The 15,156-nt window shown below is 41.4% G+C and overlaps 1 protein-coding gene across 10 annotated transcripts in view; it reads right to left on the bottom strand.

Moving 5' to 3' along the window:
• Positions 1 to 14,045, bottom strand: part of Kcnc2 (potassium voltage-gated channel subfamily C member 2) — a 189,758-nt gene extending 175,713 nt beyond the window's left edge. For 4 of the 10 annotated variants that reach the window (XM_036169567.1, XM_036169565.1, XM_036169564.1 and 1 more), the window contains exons 1-2: positions 13,851 to 14,045; positions 11,965 to 12,691 (exon numbers count right to left, since the gene is read on the bottom strand). In XM_036169567.1, the coding sequence (XP_036025460.1) occupies positions 11,965 to 12,672 (708 nt within the window). In that variant the 5' untranslated portion in view covers positions 12,673 to 12,691; positions 13,851 to 14,045. Of the gene's footprint in view, positions 1 to 11,964; positions 12,692 to 13,390; positions 13,702 to 13,850 lie in introns of those variants that run through there. The other 6 variants (XM_036169568.1, XM_036169563.1, XM_036169558.1 and 3 more) reach the window with 3 other exon arrangements.
• Positions 14,046 to 15,156: the final 1,111 nt, after the last annotated feature.

The raw sequence follows: 15,156 nt of genomic DNA, 5'->3' as shown, positions 1-15,156 counted from the left end.
TTGGGTCTGAGCGACTATGGGACTGGCGGGTGAGAGAGATTTGTCCTGACTGTGGGCCAGGCAGGAAAACTCTAACTACACTTCCCAGTATCTGAAAAAAAAATCTGGACATATTCTCTTTCTCTTCTACCTCATTCTTCTTCAGAAAGATATGACATTCCCAACATGACTGTGTTGGTACTCTAGCTTACATCTACTGAAGATGCCTTGATGTGGCAAAGGCACCATCCTTCTATTCTCTTTCAGTACACTACCAGCATGTTAAGGGCTGGGGATATGTCTTCACTATGCCACTTGAAAAATGCCTGATACATAATAAAAATGTATAGGATGTTGTTCTAATTAATCTCTGTTTAAGCATGAATGACCAATAGTCATTTATCAGTCCAATCGTCATTTGGTATCCAGAAGAAAATTCTCAAGGAGAGATAACCTCTTCAAAACCATTCAAATGTGAGAAAATTTTCATAAGATTGATGGTTGCTACCACATTACCTCCCAAAATGCCTCAAAAGCATTAATAATAATTATAGCAAGCAAATGATATTTTTAGAATGGGACCGGGATTTTTAACACAAAGATCTTTAGTTTATCTTTATTTTTATTTTATTTATTTTATTTCATTTTATTTTATTTTTGGTTTTTCAAGACAGGGTTTCTTCATGTAGTTTTGGTGCCTGTCCTGGATCTCGCTCTGTAGACCAGGCTGGCCTCGAACTCACAGAGATCCGTCTGGCTCTGCCTCCCGAGTTCTGGCATTAAAGGTGTGCGCCAACACCGCCTGTAGTTTATCTTTATAGCAACCATTCAGTAAGGTATTGTTACTTTCTCTCTAGCCCAGTGAACCAAAGGAAACTCAGAGAAATAACTTCTAAAGCTCACTCCTGAATCTAACATGTTGTGAGAATGAAACACTCACCTCAAAACCAAGTGGGAAGCAGCCAGATGAGTTTTTGTCTCATTAACAGAAAGAAGATAAGCAGTTTAAAAGTGAGTGCTTCCAGCGAAGATATCCTACCTTTACTGTATTCCGTGTCCTCTGACGTTGTGCTATCCTGTCTTTCTATATCCCATGTCCTCTGACCTTGTGCTATCCTGTCGTCTTTCTATATCCCATGCCCTCTGACCTCCCTGTTATCCAGTGGTACTTGATATGATACTCACTATGAAGCATCCATGTTTTTTTCACTACTCTGTTGCCCTTCCCTTGGGTCTATGTATCTTCTGGGAGTTAATGAAGATAATGTCTACCTTATACAACAGCATACCTCCCTCCCTACTCTGTGTATTTACCTTATATCCCTATCTTCACTAAAGTGTGTGGTATGTAATGCATGATATTATAACTATTAATTTATAGATCTTTTTCTTCCTGCAAATATATATCCTGAGGCCAAATGCCAAGTCTCAATTTGTTTCGAATTCTTATTGTGCAGTGTAGTCCTGGCCAACTGTTCAAGTAGTTGTCAGTTGAGAGACAAAAGGTTAAAAGCATTAAGATCAGTGATTCTTGCTTTTCACTTGGTTCTTAGTTAAATGAGAATATCGTCATGTTTTACAATATACTGTTTCATCAACCAGTAAATTCAGACCAAGGCAGAGAAGACACAAAATGCTATCAACAAAGAAACCCACGCTGACGGACTATATGAAGATCCTTGTCAACTATACTTAGTTCTACAAATCAATGTAAGACAGCTGAATCAAAGATTCATTAAATCAGTGCTATCTAAAAAATTTTAAAGGAGCAGGTTGAAAAAAAACACTAAATTTAAAATCTGATAACATGTACATTGCAACTAAAATGTGAGTAATGTATTTAAAAAATTAGAAAATTAATTAAACCTAACCCTGCTTTTACATCAAGACTAATCATTCTAATGTCTTTGAAGACTAACATATTAAATATTATGTCATTAATTTGTTTGAATTCTGTGTCTGTACATAGCAAGGTACAATATATACAATTATGAGACTAGAGATGAATCATAAGCTCACCAATATTTATCATTCATAGTATGAATACAATAGTTCAAATTTGCTGCATCTGTTGGTCACATGACAAGACTATGATGGATTCACTCTGATCTCATTATACAATTCTAATAGGTACAGGACAAACCAAAGTCTACTGTTATTTCAGACTCAATTTTATAGACAAGAAAAGGTCGCAGCTATATTCTGCCCGTTTTCTACTTAATCTACCCAAGACAGTGGTCATATTGCAGATATTCTCCCAGCTTTCATAATTGCTCTGTCATTTCTCTCTGCAAGGTGCCTGAATGATGGACAAGTTAAGAATAAGTTAAACCATTCGTTTGGCTATTTGTCCCTGTGCTTTTCCAATCTTGGTCTCAACAATTCACACTCTTACAGTCCTTCCTCTTTCTCGACAACTGGACTCCTGGAGCTCCACCTGGGGCCTGGCTGAGGATCTCTGCATCCACTTCCAGCAGTTATTGGATGAGAGTTCCAGCACGAAAGTTAGGGTGTTTGGCCATATGATGACCAGACTAGGTCAGGCTTTCTCTCCACCATTGCCAGTAGTCTACAGAGGATGTATCACTGTGGATTTCTGGGGACCTCTCTAGCACTTTGCTTCTTCCTGTTCTCGTGTGGTCTTCATTTATCATGGTCTGTTATTCCTTGTTCTCCTGCTCCCCTAAGCTCTCTTTCCCCTTGAACCTTGCCCTTCATTACTCCCACTGTCATTCGGGTTGTTCATGTAGATCTCATCCATTTCTCTGTCATTGGGCGATTCCTGTGTCTTTCCTAGGGTCCCGTTTTCTAGGTAGCCTCCCTAGAGTTGTGTAGCAGTCTAGTCATCTTTGTTTTACATCTAGTATCCTCCTATAAGTGAGTACATACCATGTTTGTCCTTCTGAGTCTGGGTTACCTCACTCAGGATGATTTTTTTCTAGATCCATCCATTTGCCTACAAACCTCATGATGTCATTGTTTTTCTCTGCTGAGTAGTACTCCATTGTGTATATGTACCATATTTTCTTTATCCATTCTTCAGTTGAAGGGCATCTAGGTTGTTTCCAGGTTCTAGCTATTACAAACAATGCTGATATGAACATAATAGCCAAACTAATGGAAACACATAAATTATGAACCAAAAGCTGTGGAGCCCCCAACTAGATCAGGCCCTCTGGATAAGTGAGACAATTGAATACCTTGAACTGTTTGGGAGGCATCCAGGTAGTGAGACACAGGGACACTTTGCTCAGCCTGGAAGGAGGGGACTGGACCTGCCTGTACTGAATCCACCAGGTTGAATTGAATCCCCAGGGGAGTCTTGGCCCTGGAGGAGATGGGGATGGAGGGGAGGGGATGGGGGGAAGGTGGGGACAGGGGCGAGAGAAGGGAAGACAGGGGAACCCATGGCTGATGTGTAAAATTAAAACACAAATATAATAAATAAAAAAGGAGAAAATAAATAAATAAAATAATAAGTTAAACTATAGTAACTGTGTTGTTATTTTTCCTTAAATGCTAATTTTACTAATCTTATCCAAAATTAATATAACATTAGTAAAAACACAAAGTTTATTCATCCTATGATTACTATACAATATTCTCTTTCAGTAAATAGCATTTTATAATAAATCCATAAATTCAAAACCACTAAAATAAACAATTCATGTCTGAATTTCCATTGTATACTTAAGAACTCAGATATGAATTTTTATATTCATCCTGCAAAGCATTCAACTACTCACTTATTTGACCAAAGGCCTTTTGCATGAACATAATTCATTACCATGTAGTATTAAAATTAAACATATTATTTGAGTATGTTGATAATCTTTAAAATGATTTTATCTTATTAAAAATATTTTATATTTACTGAATATTTGAACATGTTTCAATTGAAATGTAATTATGTCATTTTCCTCTCCCTTGATTCCCTAAGTATTTTTCAATCTAGACAAAATATTGATATAAAATAAAAGAACATGTGTGGCCAATGTTGTTGTCTTTTTGTCCCTAAGTCTCTTTCTAGAGAGGTAACTTAATGGGGAGCACTTGCTGCTCCTGAGACTAAATCACTAGTTAGCTATTGAAAAAGATTGTCTTGGGCCAGGCATGGTGACATGTCCCTAAAATCCTAGTACTTGGGATATAGAGACAGGATGATTAGGAGTTCATGGTCATCTGCAATTACATAATGAATTCAAGACCAACATAAGCTGTCTCAAAAAACAAACAAACAAAAAAATCAAAGAGCCTTGCCCCACCAGCAATAAACTGTTCCAGCTTTTGTTTCAATTTTTAAAGATATCAACAGTACAATGGCATGGGTAAACAAGCAGAAAATCACCTTAACTGAGTCTTGTCTGTATAAACAAAACCTAAACATTTAGTTAGATGCATGAAGAATGTCAGTACTTTTTGATAGGACACAAACAGATCTTTACACACAAGAACATAAAGAATAATTTAGATGCCCCGGAGGTACCTTCATTGGATTTTCTGAACACATTGAGTTCTAAAGACTATCATATTGGAATAATGTCCATATCATGGTCAAGTTTCAGGAGAGCCCAGTTAACTACTGTAGCAGTCCTAAAGTATTTTTAGCTTCGTATGATAAGAATCATTTTGCCCAGAGTTTTTCTGTTTTGATTCCTATAAAATGCATTCTGTCAGACACTGCCAAAATTATAGCATTGCTTTATAATCACACTATATGCCACCAACTAACTGACCATTATAAAATGGTTCAGGGAAAAAAAATGCATTTTATTTACTGATCTCACAACAATGTCCAACTTCACAAGTGGATTTCCACCAGCCTTAAATACATTTTACCTTTCCTATTCACCAGTTATCCCAGTATAAACACATAATCCTGGTTAACTACATTTGAAAAGACTACCTGCTACAAAATAAGTGATCCATCACCCATAGGTTGAACCAGGATTGCATTAAAAAATCAAAAACAATAAATCTAATAAGAGTTGAACAAGGGAAGATCTTTAGACACCAAGGAGTCAAGCTTTCAGATTATGAGGATGAAAAGGAGGTTGGTGTGTCAGAAGGTTAATTCTGTAGCTTTAAAGGCAATGCAAAGATAGACTGTGGAACTGAAGAAGTCAGCCTGAAGAAGGCAGACTAGAAAGATACATCGAAGTCTGATGGAAGTGGCAGTTCCCTGATATTTGCTCAATAAACACAGATTGATCATTTTAGGCAGAGATTGACATTACTCTTCCTAACATACTTGCTGCTTCTCAGTGACTAAGTGTGTGCATTCAATGGGAAGCATGGGCTAGACTAAGCAACCTCATTTGAATGGAAAGTACACGGACCCAGAAGTCAAATAACCTTAATTCTAGCCCCTCAGTTATCACTAACTAGTCATGGCCAGAATATGTCAGCTGTCTCTTCAAAATGAGGAAGTTGGGGCAGATGACTGAATTTTCTTCCAAATCTAATCCTCATGAACACTGAAAGTCTATGCATTTCTCAGTCATAAATCCTATGGAAACAGTTTATATATGGGAGATGTGTGTGTATAAACATATATTCATTTGATATATATATACTATTTGGAATATATGCATACATATGTTGGGTATTTGGGATATATATCAAACACCTAAAGTATTCTTGAAACTTAAAACCACATTCCTACAAATCTCCTCCATCTCCTTTCCATATAAAATTACATAAACTTGCTCCTTGACAATGTATTTCTCATCTTTTTCTATATGTGAACACATATATACTACAATAGACTATGTTCTCAAAAAAGAAATGCAGAGCCCTATATAATAAACATACACATCACTGTGAAAGTCCTGATAAATGAACACATTAAATCTTAGCTTTCAGTGTGCCAGACAGCAAACTAGTCTCCACATTCACTCTGATAGTCTAGGTTATGAAGGAGATGAAAACTGGAAGATTTTCAACAGTTTTGTAAACATTTAAATGTGTTAGACACATCTCAAAAGCCTCACATGAATAAGACTCTCCCTGTTGTATAAAATATGGGAAAGAGAAAAGGATAGTGTCTTTGCCAAGGCACTTTTCAAATGGAAATAAAATTGAGATTATCTAATCAGTTACCCTTGTGGGTGGATGGATCTACACCTGCGCTGAATCTGAGACCTAGGAAATGATGGAGCAGATCATCTTTATGGCTTTTATGACAGAGCCACAGCAAAATGATTTCCTGAGATCAATATGTGGTTAAGAGAAAGCTGTTTTCAATGGAAACAGGAAGCTAGGAGCTAACTGTTTCTATGGTAACCAGAGCAGCAGCTACCCAACAGCTGTAAGGGGGGAGAAAAAAAGGGTAGAAAGTTACAAATGAAAAAAAAATCAATTCTAGTTTACCTTATTGGTGTGACAGTTCTCGGAGTGCAATCAGAATGGGTACAGACATGCTGTTCCTACCCAGGATCTTTAGCAATAATTACCCTACAAACATCAAAACCTTAGAGATGAAAAGATGTTTTGGTACCATCTTAGTCCAATGTGTCATCCCCAGTTTTTATTTATTATTTGCTTACTGGAGTAAGGCAGCGGAAGATGAACTGAGCTCAACCCATTTTGACAACAGAATAAGAGCAAGGTTCTTACAGCTCCTAATGCAGATTTTTTTTCCCCCAGTTGTTTCCATATATATTCTCTACCTCAGCTTTCTTTTCCCCTCCAAACCCACATTCTACTCACTCCCTGTGAAAATATTGACTGCCCAGAATTAAAATTGTCACCCTTCAGCCTGTGAAACAAGCATCAAACCATGCTATTATATCACAAAAGACTGTCTGAACTGTTGTAAAAGAAAACCCCTTAAAACTTCAAGCAGAACTGAATTATGGTTCTGTAATATATTCAGGGTTATTGTTTAGAATATCTGCCACTCTATATTTCCTTCTGGAGAGCTGTATTTATCTTTAGTGCCTTTGCTATTTCATTTAGACATATCTTAAAGGTTGCCATAATAAAAAGAATATATGACTCAAAAGTTCAAAACATATAAAACTTGAAAAATACATTTACTTTACTTGTGGTAGTAAAAATAAATCACCGTGATTTAAATATCCAAATGGGAAAATTTGATCTGCATCTTCACATAAACTTGAACATTTCCTTATTTTTATTTGCTTCGCAAATAACCTCTTTACAAGGAAGAAACACTTTCTTGTCTCTCATTCAATTTTTAAACTTGAGTCTACAAATGAGCTGTTAAAAGTATACATGCAAATTGTACTTAATCTGCCCAACTGCGTTCATCTTTGGTACACCTGGTACCCAAAAATGAAATAGCTCTCTTGGTGTATGATCATATATACTACCAAAAATGCAATGTAACCAATAAATGGCCTGGTTCCTTTGCTAATATAGTGAGACTTAGATACACTCTCTGGTCCTGTTTAATCATCACAGTACATCAACTTAACTAGAAATTTATTAATTAATTATATAATTAGTGTTCTGGAAAAGGTCAAAAGGTCCCTAGATTGAAAATGAAGACAATCAGACTTCATAGCAAAATCTTCTCAAGGACATGAACTTGGATTTGCTTTGTTCTACATTTGGCCATGATTCAAAAATTAATAGAGAAAAAAAATGAAGAAACTTAGCCACATTCTAATAGTTCACTTGTTTGGTACAAGTATAGCCTTCATTATACTGAGAAAAGGCTATAGATTATTCTGAAATCAAAAAACCAAGATTGAAAGAATCCTCATATTAAAACTCCAAGACCATACTAACTGACATATCCAAGTATACCATTTTTGGTCCATTGACCATTAACTAATAAAGATCTTTAAAGACAAAATGAAAGATGTTGAAGCTTTAAAAAAGATGTAGAAGTAGCAACTAGATGATAAAAATCTTAATTATCATATTAAGCAGCATAAATTTTTTCTGAAATTCATGGCACCAGCTAAAGATTTTTAACAATGGGAAATCATTGTGACAAAAATACACCCAAGATGAGTTGAAGATGAAGACCGCAGCACAGGCTAAAATCTGGAGACATGAGTTGTCATAGTAATTTAAATGATAGATAGAAGATAATCTAAAGTCAAATGGTCTCTAGGGTGAAAAATATGTAACATTACTGGCATTATAAAACAGCTAGAATATAGTTTTTACAATCAAACAATTGGAGAAAGGCTACCTTTTTTTTTTGCAAAAAATAGTTAGCTTTTTGAGAACAAGGAACAGTATCTTCCACATGCCTTCCCTTTATTTTATGTAGATTTTGGTGTAGAGTAATTAAATAATAAATGCAACCTGGAGAAACAAGATTTCTAAAGGAAATTCACATCTGGCTACCATCATTTGTGAGCAAGCTATATATGACCATTAGGGAAAAAAATGCTCTTTGAACACAGCTATGAAAAGTGAAAAATCTACCTAGTAATTAAAGACAGGCATAAGTCATCAAAAAGGGGTCACATTCTCAAACAGAAGTAAAGTCAGGCACCTCACTGCACCCACAAAGTAGAAATGGAAAGAACACAGGTCAATATAATCCCCCCTCAGCACTTTAGAATTAGAAACACATTCTTTGATATGTTTTCTAAGCCAGGTAATTTATACTTAGAGTAACAGTAACTCCAAAAAAAAAAAAAAAATCCAGAGGCTCTACCAAGAAATTTCTGCCTACTGTATCCTCTTATTGCATTGGATCTTGAATAAAAACTCATGCTCTACACTGTAGAAGTTGAGTTGGAAGTATAAACTACATAACGCTTTCGCAAATGCATTCCTCCCTGCTCGTCACTATCTGTAAATATTGTCAATGGAACCATCTCTCCTGATCTGTTTTCCACAAGAGAGTTCCATGACAACTTAAATTGGAATTTTTTTATAAATTTCTTATCAAGTAAAAGAACTTATATATACAGCAGAAAAACTTGTTGACCAAAATCTCTCAAATATCTATTTATATCATAAATTTAAAATTCTAGATAAAAAGGACATGCCAGCCAACAGGAGGCAAAATTGCAGTGTCATAAAAGTCAATTACCATTTCCTATAACTAGTGTTTTAGTGTGACAGTGTAGGTCATAAAAGTAAAAATAAATCACACCTATTTTAAAATTGTACCAATTTCCTTGATATTAGAAAATCATAAAGTCAATAAAGAATGAGTATGAAAATTGAAAAAGAAGTTCAGTTGAAATTGTTCATCTACATATTTCAATAAAAACTATGAGCTAATGGAAAGGTAAAAAGTTTATAAAACACTGTATTAGGAAAGAGATTTGTGACGATCAGAGCAGAGCTGATACAAATCACTTGATAATTGATTTATGTTTCCTAGAATCACCCCACTTGAGCACAGTTTTACCCTGGTGCCTCCTCAGTAGTATTCTACATGAAGAAATAGTCTGATATCATTATATCAGGCCATCCTTGGAGCTCAAATATTAACTCACTTCCAAAGTCATCTATGCCTTCTTATCTAGACAACCCTTAGTGATTTGAAAAGATGCTTCCCTGAACTCAAAGTCCACAAAGAAAAGCAACATACTGGACACGGACTGGATAATGACAAACAGAAAGTTCCAACAGGATTCATGAAAGAAGTGAAGATCATCACATATTTTTATCCCTTTGTTGACTGGTGCCATGTAAAATTTCTGCCAGCCAAAGTCCTAGATTGTAAGTATTTTGACATGTCATAAATGATCTTTCCAAGTGGGAACCATAATTAATATCTTAGGCAGTACTGAATCACAAGAGCAATAGAATATACAGAGACGACAGAGTCTAGTCAGTTACAATCAAAGGTTTTTGTGGAAAGGGGCTGGGAGGATGTCATGACACCACTAGAATGATTGTGGTTCAGCTAACAGTTTGACGTATGACCTTGGCCATTTCTTCACATCTGAGTCTTTATTTTCCTCATCTCATTTAGAAAGAAGGTCCTTGCTAGGTGACTTCTAAAACAGATCTCAGGCCAGGCTGGTGACTGTCAGCTGATTTTGTTTTCACCTGCTTCTGACCTTGTACTAATCGCTTGATTCTCTCTTCATCTAAAACAGATACAAGTTAAATTCTCTATATAATTACAATGAAATCTAAGTATGATTCCTGGTGACTGCCAAGTCAATGAACTACCCTTTGGCTAATAATCAATAGATTCAAGTTTCATAGTAAGGATAAAAGTCAGACACCTCATAAAAATTTTAGTTATAGGACCTGGCTTACAATAAAATACAAAACAAAAAGATAAAATACAAAGCTTAAGATATTATGCCAAGTTATCAGGAAGAAAAACAGTAAAACATCTGTTTGTTTTATTGTATACAGACTGAAGAAATGGTCACCTGATGAGCCTGAAAACAAAATCAAGTTATCTCTTTCTCCAACCAGGGGGTAAGAGCACAGTGGCATTCAGCTGAAAACCAAAAAAAAAAAAAATATGAAGTAATGTTCATGAGCCTGTGATTTTATTGATATCAGTAAGTACTATTTTTCCCCAAGATAGGGATTCTCTGTGTAGTCTGCCTGTCCTGGAACTAGCTCTTGTAGACCAGGCTGACTTCGAACTCATGGATCCACCTGCCTCTGCCTCCCAAGTACTGGGATTGAAGACACATACACCACCTTGTCCATCCATCAATAATCACCTCTAAAATGCAAACTCTTTTTGCAATTATGGAATACTTTCTAAAGCAAAGTTTTAGGATTATCATTAGTAATTCCATGTTTGAATATAGGAATGTAGGGTCATGCTAAAATGTATGCATGGCTCCAAAGGCCAGGCCCTAGGATCATCACTGTTTTACTTTGTCCCTTTTGTGTTCTACTTCTGCCTGAAAACCAAACAGATGTGCACACTTCTGAGATGGTGTCAGAAGCATATCTCCCTGGAAGTTAGTGGGCAGATATCAGTATAATAGCTAAGATGCAAAGATTTCTTCAAAGACAACTGGTCAAGAGGATGGAGCCAAAGGTAGGCAGGGATAATTACCACCCTGCAAGGGTGAGGGTCTTTTCTGGGTAGCAAAAACAAGACATATGCAATTGTAAAGATTTACTAAATTCAGTGTCTGTCCTCATATATAATTAAGGCCAATTCAAATACTGTATTTTTTTTTTTTATTTCTCCAATTTCCTTTAAACTGAAGACACCATCATTGGTAATATCTATAGTCCCTTCATGGGATTCTGGGAAGTTAGTTGGAAAGGCATGGAGTAAATGTAATCATTCACTTAAATAAGAAACCAAAAAGAAATGTTGAGGCTAAGATTATAATGTTAAAAAGTCACGGAAAGTTTTCAGCAGTCAGAGTCACTGGGTTATAGAGAACAGAAGACAGGTTAACAAGGTGATTGATTCACAATCAACCTGAAAAAACACTGATACACCTAAGGAGAAAGACACCCAGCCTGAGGATCCAGAGTGCAAGCAGGAACATTTGGGAACAGCAACTGCAACAACATAGCCTTCTCCCTTGGGAAGAGACAGAAGTCTTCTCACAAAATGATCCTCCCTACACACCCTACCTCCACCCAGTCCCCTAGATGCAGGTTCCATTTCCCCTTTCTCTGCCCTCACATTAGACCGTTCTTGTAGTTACTGCCCTGGTGAGTCAGATCTGAGAGTCAGGCCTCGTTGAAAATGTCACATCAGGATGAACAGCAGGCTCCGAAACACATCCTAGCTAAAGGACAAAGTTGGAACAAAAAAAAAAGTTAAGGCAAAAACTAAGGTGAATATATAGCAACGGCATTAGGACACAGCCCGGGACTCTTACATGGGTCGCACCTGCTAAAATAAATCTGTTTGATTGGGAGGTCAGGGAGGGTGGAAAGACGAGGCAAGGGTCTCTGGGCTTTCCCTACCCGTCATGAAGACCCTCACTTGAGTTCCCCTTTTCCTGTTCATCTCGGGGTCTGTTGGAGGAAAGAACCAAAGTTTGAAGGAGAGTTGGAAGAGTCGCGGCCACAGGGAATGGTGGTAGATTCGGGTCTTACCCTGGCGGCTCTGGATGAGTAGGGGTCCTCAAAGAGGGCCCACATGCGGGGCTGCAGCCTCCTCCAGCGGCCAGACTTGCCATCGGGTCCCCCAAGTCCTGCAGCATCCTCAATGCCCAGCCGCTTGGCCGCTAGGTCCTCGTCGTCCCCAGGGTCGCCCCCGATGAGGTCGGGCGTCTCGAAGATGTCCAGTGCCTCCTCCGCGTCACGGTGCTGCCTGTAGGTCATCCAGCAGCAGGGCTCCACGTCGGTCTCGTCGATGCCCCAGAAGGCCAGCTCCTCCTCGAAGAGCGGCCCGCACACGTCGGCGGGGCAGTGCAGCTTGCCCGTGCGGTAGTAGTTGAGCACATAGGCGAAGACCCCGGGGTGGCGATCGAAGAAGAATTCGCGGCCTCCCCCAGGGTGGTCGCCGCCGCCGCCGCCGCCGCCGCCGCCGTTGCCACCGTGGGAACTGCAGTTGCCCGCGCCGCCCTCGAAGCAGCTGCTGGGGACAGGGGACAAGGGAGGCGGTCGCGGCGGCGGGGAGAGCGGAGGGGGCAGCGGCTGCAGCTTGTCACCCGGGGCCGTCAGGCAGTCGCCCTGGGGTTCAGAGGAGGCGAGCAGGGCCAGGCGAGTTCCGGGAAGGGTCTTGAGAGTACTGCGGTAGGTTTCGTGCCGGGTGCCCCCGACATTGAGGATCACCCTCTCGTTGTTCTCGATCTTGCCCATCGCTGTGGCTCAGACATGACTAGGGGAGGCGAACACGGCACCGAGTTAAAGCTCTCTCTCGTGGGTCATATTCTCACCATGACCCTCCCCCCCCTCTCACCCCCACCTCAAACCCCAGAGTGCCAAGATGACTAGCTGGCAAGTGGGAAGGACCCTCCCAGGAGGAGCTTGGTGTCCAGTCCTGTCCCCGCCTCTTGCATCATGCCTGGCCCAGGTTCCCACAGAATCAAGAACAGTTGGGTTTTCCTTGACCTTCCAGGAAACCTTTCCTCTTGCGGCACACAGTCCACCCTTGGCTCTGACCTCCTCTTCCCTTTACCCTCCACCATGTTTCTCCCCTATCCCTGTCAAATCCAGCCTGCTCTAAGTCCCCAAGCCCCTTCTTTCCTTCCCCCAACCCTCCACTGCTCACTCTCCAGCCCGTTTTTTTTTTTTTCCCACCCCCTCTTTGCCCCAGGAACTTCCTCTCTTTAGATGGAAGACCCCCCCTGCCCCACTATCCCACGTCTTTCAACCCCTCCCTGGCTTTAGTGTGATTCCCCACCAGGGAGTTATGTTGGCTAAGGCAACTTAGCAGTGTTTGAGCAGGGGGCCCTCGGGTGCCCCAGCTGTCTGTCTGCGTACCCTTGGCCAAGCCCGGACAGCTCTCTGATCTCCAGCTCTAGGGGACTTACCCTTTGCCCGCCCTGTTCTCACTTCACTGCCCTCCCTCACCTACCAAGCAGAAAACTGAAGACGGAGATCAGAACAGCAGCCACAACACAACGTCCCTGCTGCTTCGCTGCCTTTCACCAAGGAGACTTCTGACTAATTTCCTCCTCCAATTTCCTTTTCACATTACTGTTATCGTTGTTGCTAATGTTATTGTTACTTGGGAAAGGAAACGGACTAACTAGGATCCATCTTTGAGGACAAAAGTGAGCAATCTATCCCACCCCTCCCCCCCCCTTGCCAAGAAAAACAAACATCTTGAGGTGGAGAGTCAAGGGGGGCTGCTTTCGAGGAGGGGTGAGGCCCAGGAGAAGCCGCAGGAGGCACACCCCCTGGGTCCCTGAGCTGGAAGATGAGCTGGATCCAGTCTCTCCCCAGGGCTTCACATCCACATTCTTACAGCTAGGCAGGGGGATGCCCGCCTACACCGCCCTTCCTTTCTCCCCGCTCCTCGTCCCCCCGGATACCTTAAGGAGACAGGGAGAAAAGTGGATCGGCGTGGGTCTCCGAGTAGACGAGGTTTTTCCCTGAAGCCGGACGGAGTCTGTGCGGCCGTCTGAGCCGCCCTTCTCAGAGGAGAAACTACTTGTTGGCGTTTTCGGGGTTCAGGTGGTTGAGCGGCTTCTGTGGGTGCTGAGGTCGGGGAGAAAGTCCCCGCCCGCCGCCCGCCCGCCGCCCGCCGCGCTCCCCGCCTTCACGCTGCTGAGATCTGCGGGTTCTCCCGTAGCCACCCTCCGCGCCCAGAGTCCCCATCGCGCGGGGCTGGGCGAACCATGGAAGCTCGGGGCGGGTCCAGCTGGCACAGCCCGACCCCGCCGCCGCCACCGCCGCCACCGCAGGCAGACCTTCAGCCCGGCTGGCTGTCGCCCTGGAGAGGAAGCTGACCGGAGGACGGGGCGAGGGGGTGGGGAGAAGAGGGGCTCAGCCAGTTGAAAGTGAAGGCGCCCAGCTGAGATGTGGAGCCACAGATTTGGTCCCCCCCCCCCCCCACCACCACCACACACACACACACACACACACCCTACTCCCAACCCCCGCCCGAAAACAGGCTCTGTTAGAGCTGTTCTTTCAGCACCGCTGGCCTGATCACACAGCAACAGAGTGGGTGGGTGGGTCTGGGGAAATCGAGGATGCACAGCTCCATCCTCGCCCTCTCCGGAGCTTCCGCTCGCACTCTTTGGGTACCTGTCTTCCGTCACTCCACGGCCCCACCCCTCCCAACAAGTGATTGACTCTAAAGCCAATGGCATCTTTTCGTTAATGACAGCTGGCAGGAGGGCACTGCTTACAGGTGACAGGGGATCTTGTTCCCTGTATCTTCCACCGAGGCTCCCACTTTCTCTCTTCACTCAAATGTAGGTCTCCAGGCACCACACCACGGTTATATAAAACCGAAACAAGTTTTAAAAGTTGATCCCAGGAACATAGGGCTCCAAAAAGTACAGCTTCGGCTGCCTTTGTCTGAAATAACCAAGCAACAAATCGAGGCTCTCATCAGCCAGGTCCTGCTAAACTCAACTATCTGTTGGGCCTTGTTTACATTGTGAGTGCTGATACAACAAAGCGTCATAAACTGCAGGGCTTACTCGGAAGAAAAGTAATGCCCCCACAGTCCCAGAATTCAGGATCGGTCCTTCTGGAGGCCCTGAGGATAAGAGTGTGATGGTCAGCTCTCATCAGCTAGAAGATGCTTGTCTTCTCCCTTCATCTCCTCACAATCACTCTCTTCCAGTGGGCATGTTACCTCTCTATCCAAATTCTCCCTTTTTCCTG

The sequence above is a fragment of the Onychomys torridus genome, chromosome 20 (assembly GCF_903995425.1).
Source record: "Onychomys torridus chromosome 20, mOncTor1.1, whole genome shotgun sequence".
Lineage (NCBI taxonomy): Eukaryota > Metazoa > Chordata > Mammalia > Rodentia > Cricetidae > Onychomys > Onychomys torridus.
This window is presented reverse-complemented; position numbering and strand designations above follow the sequence as displayed.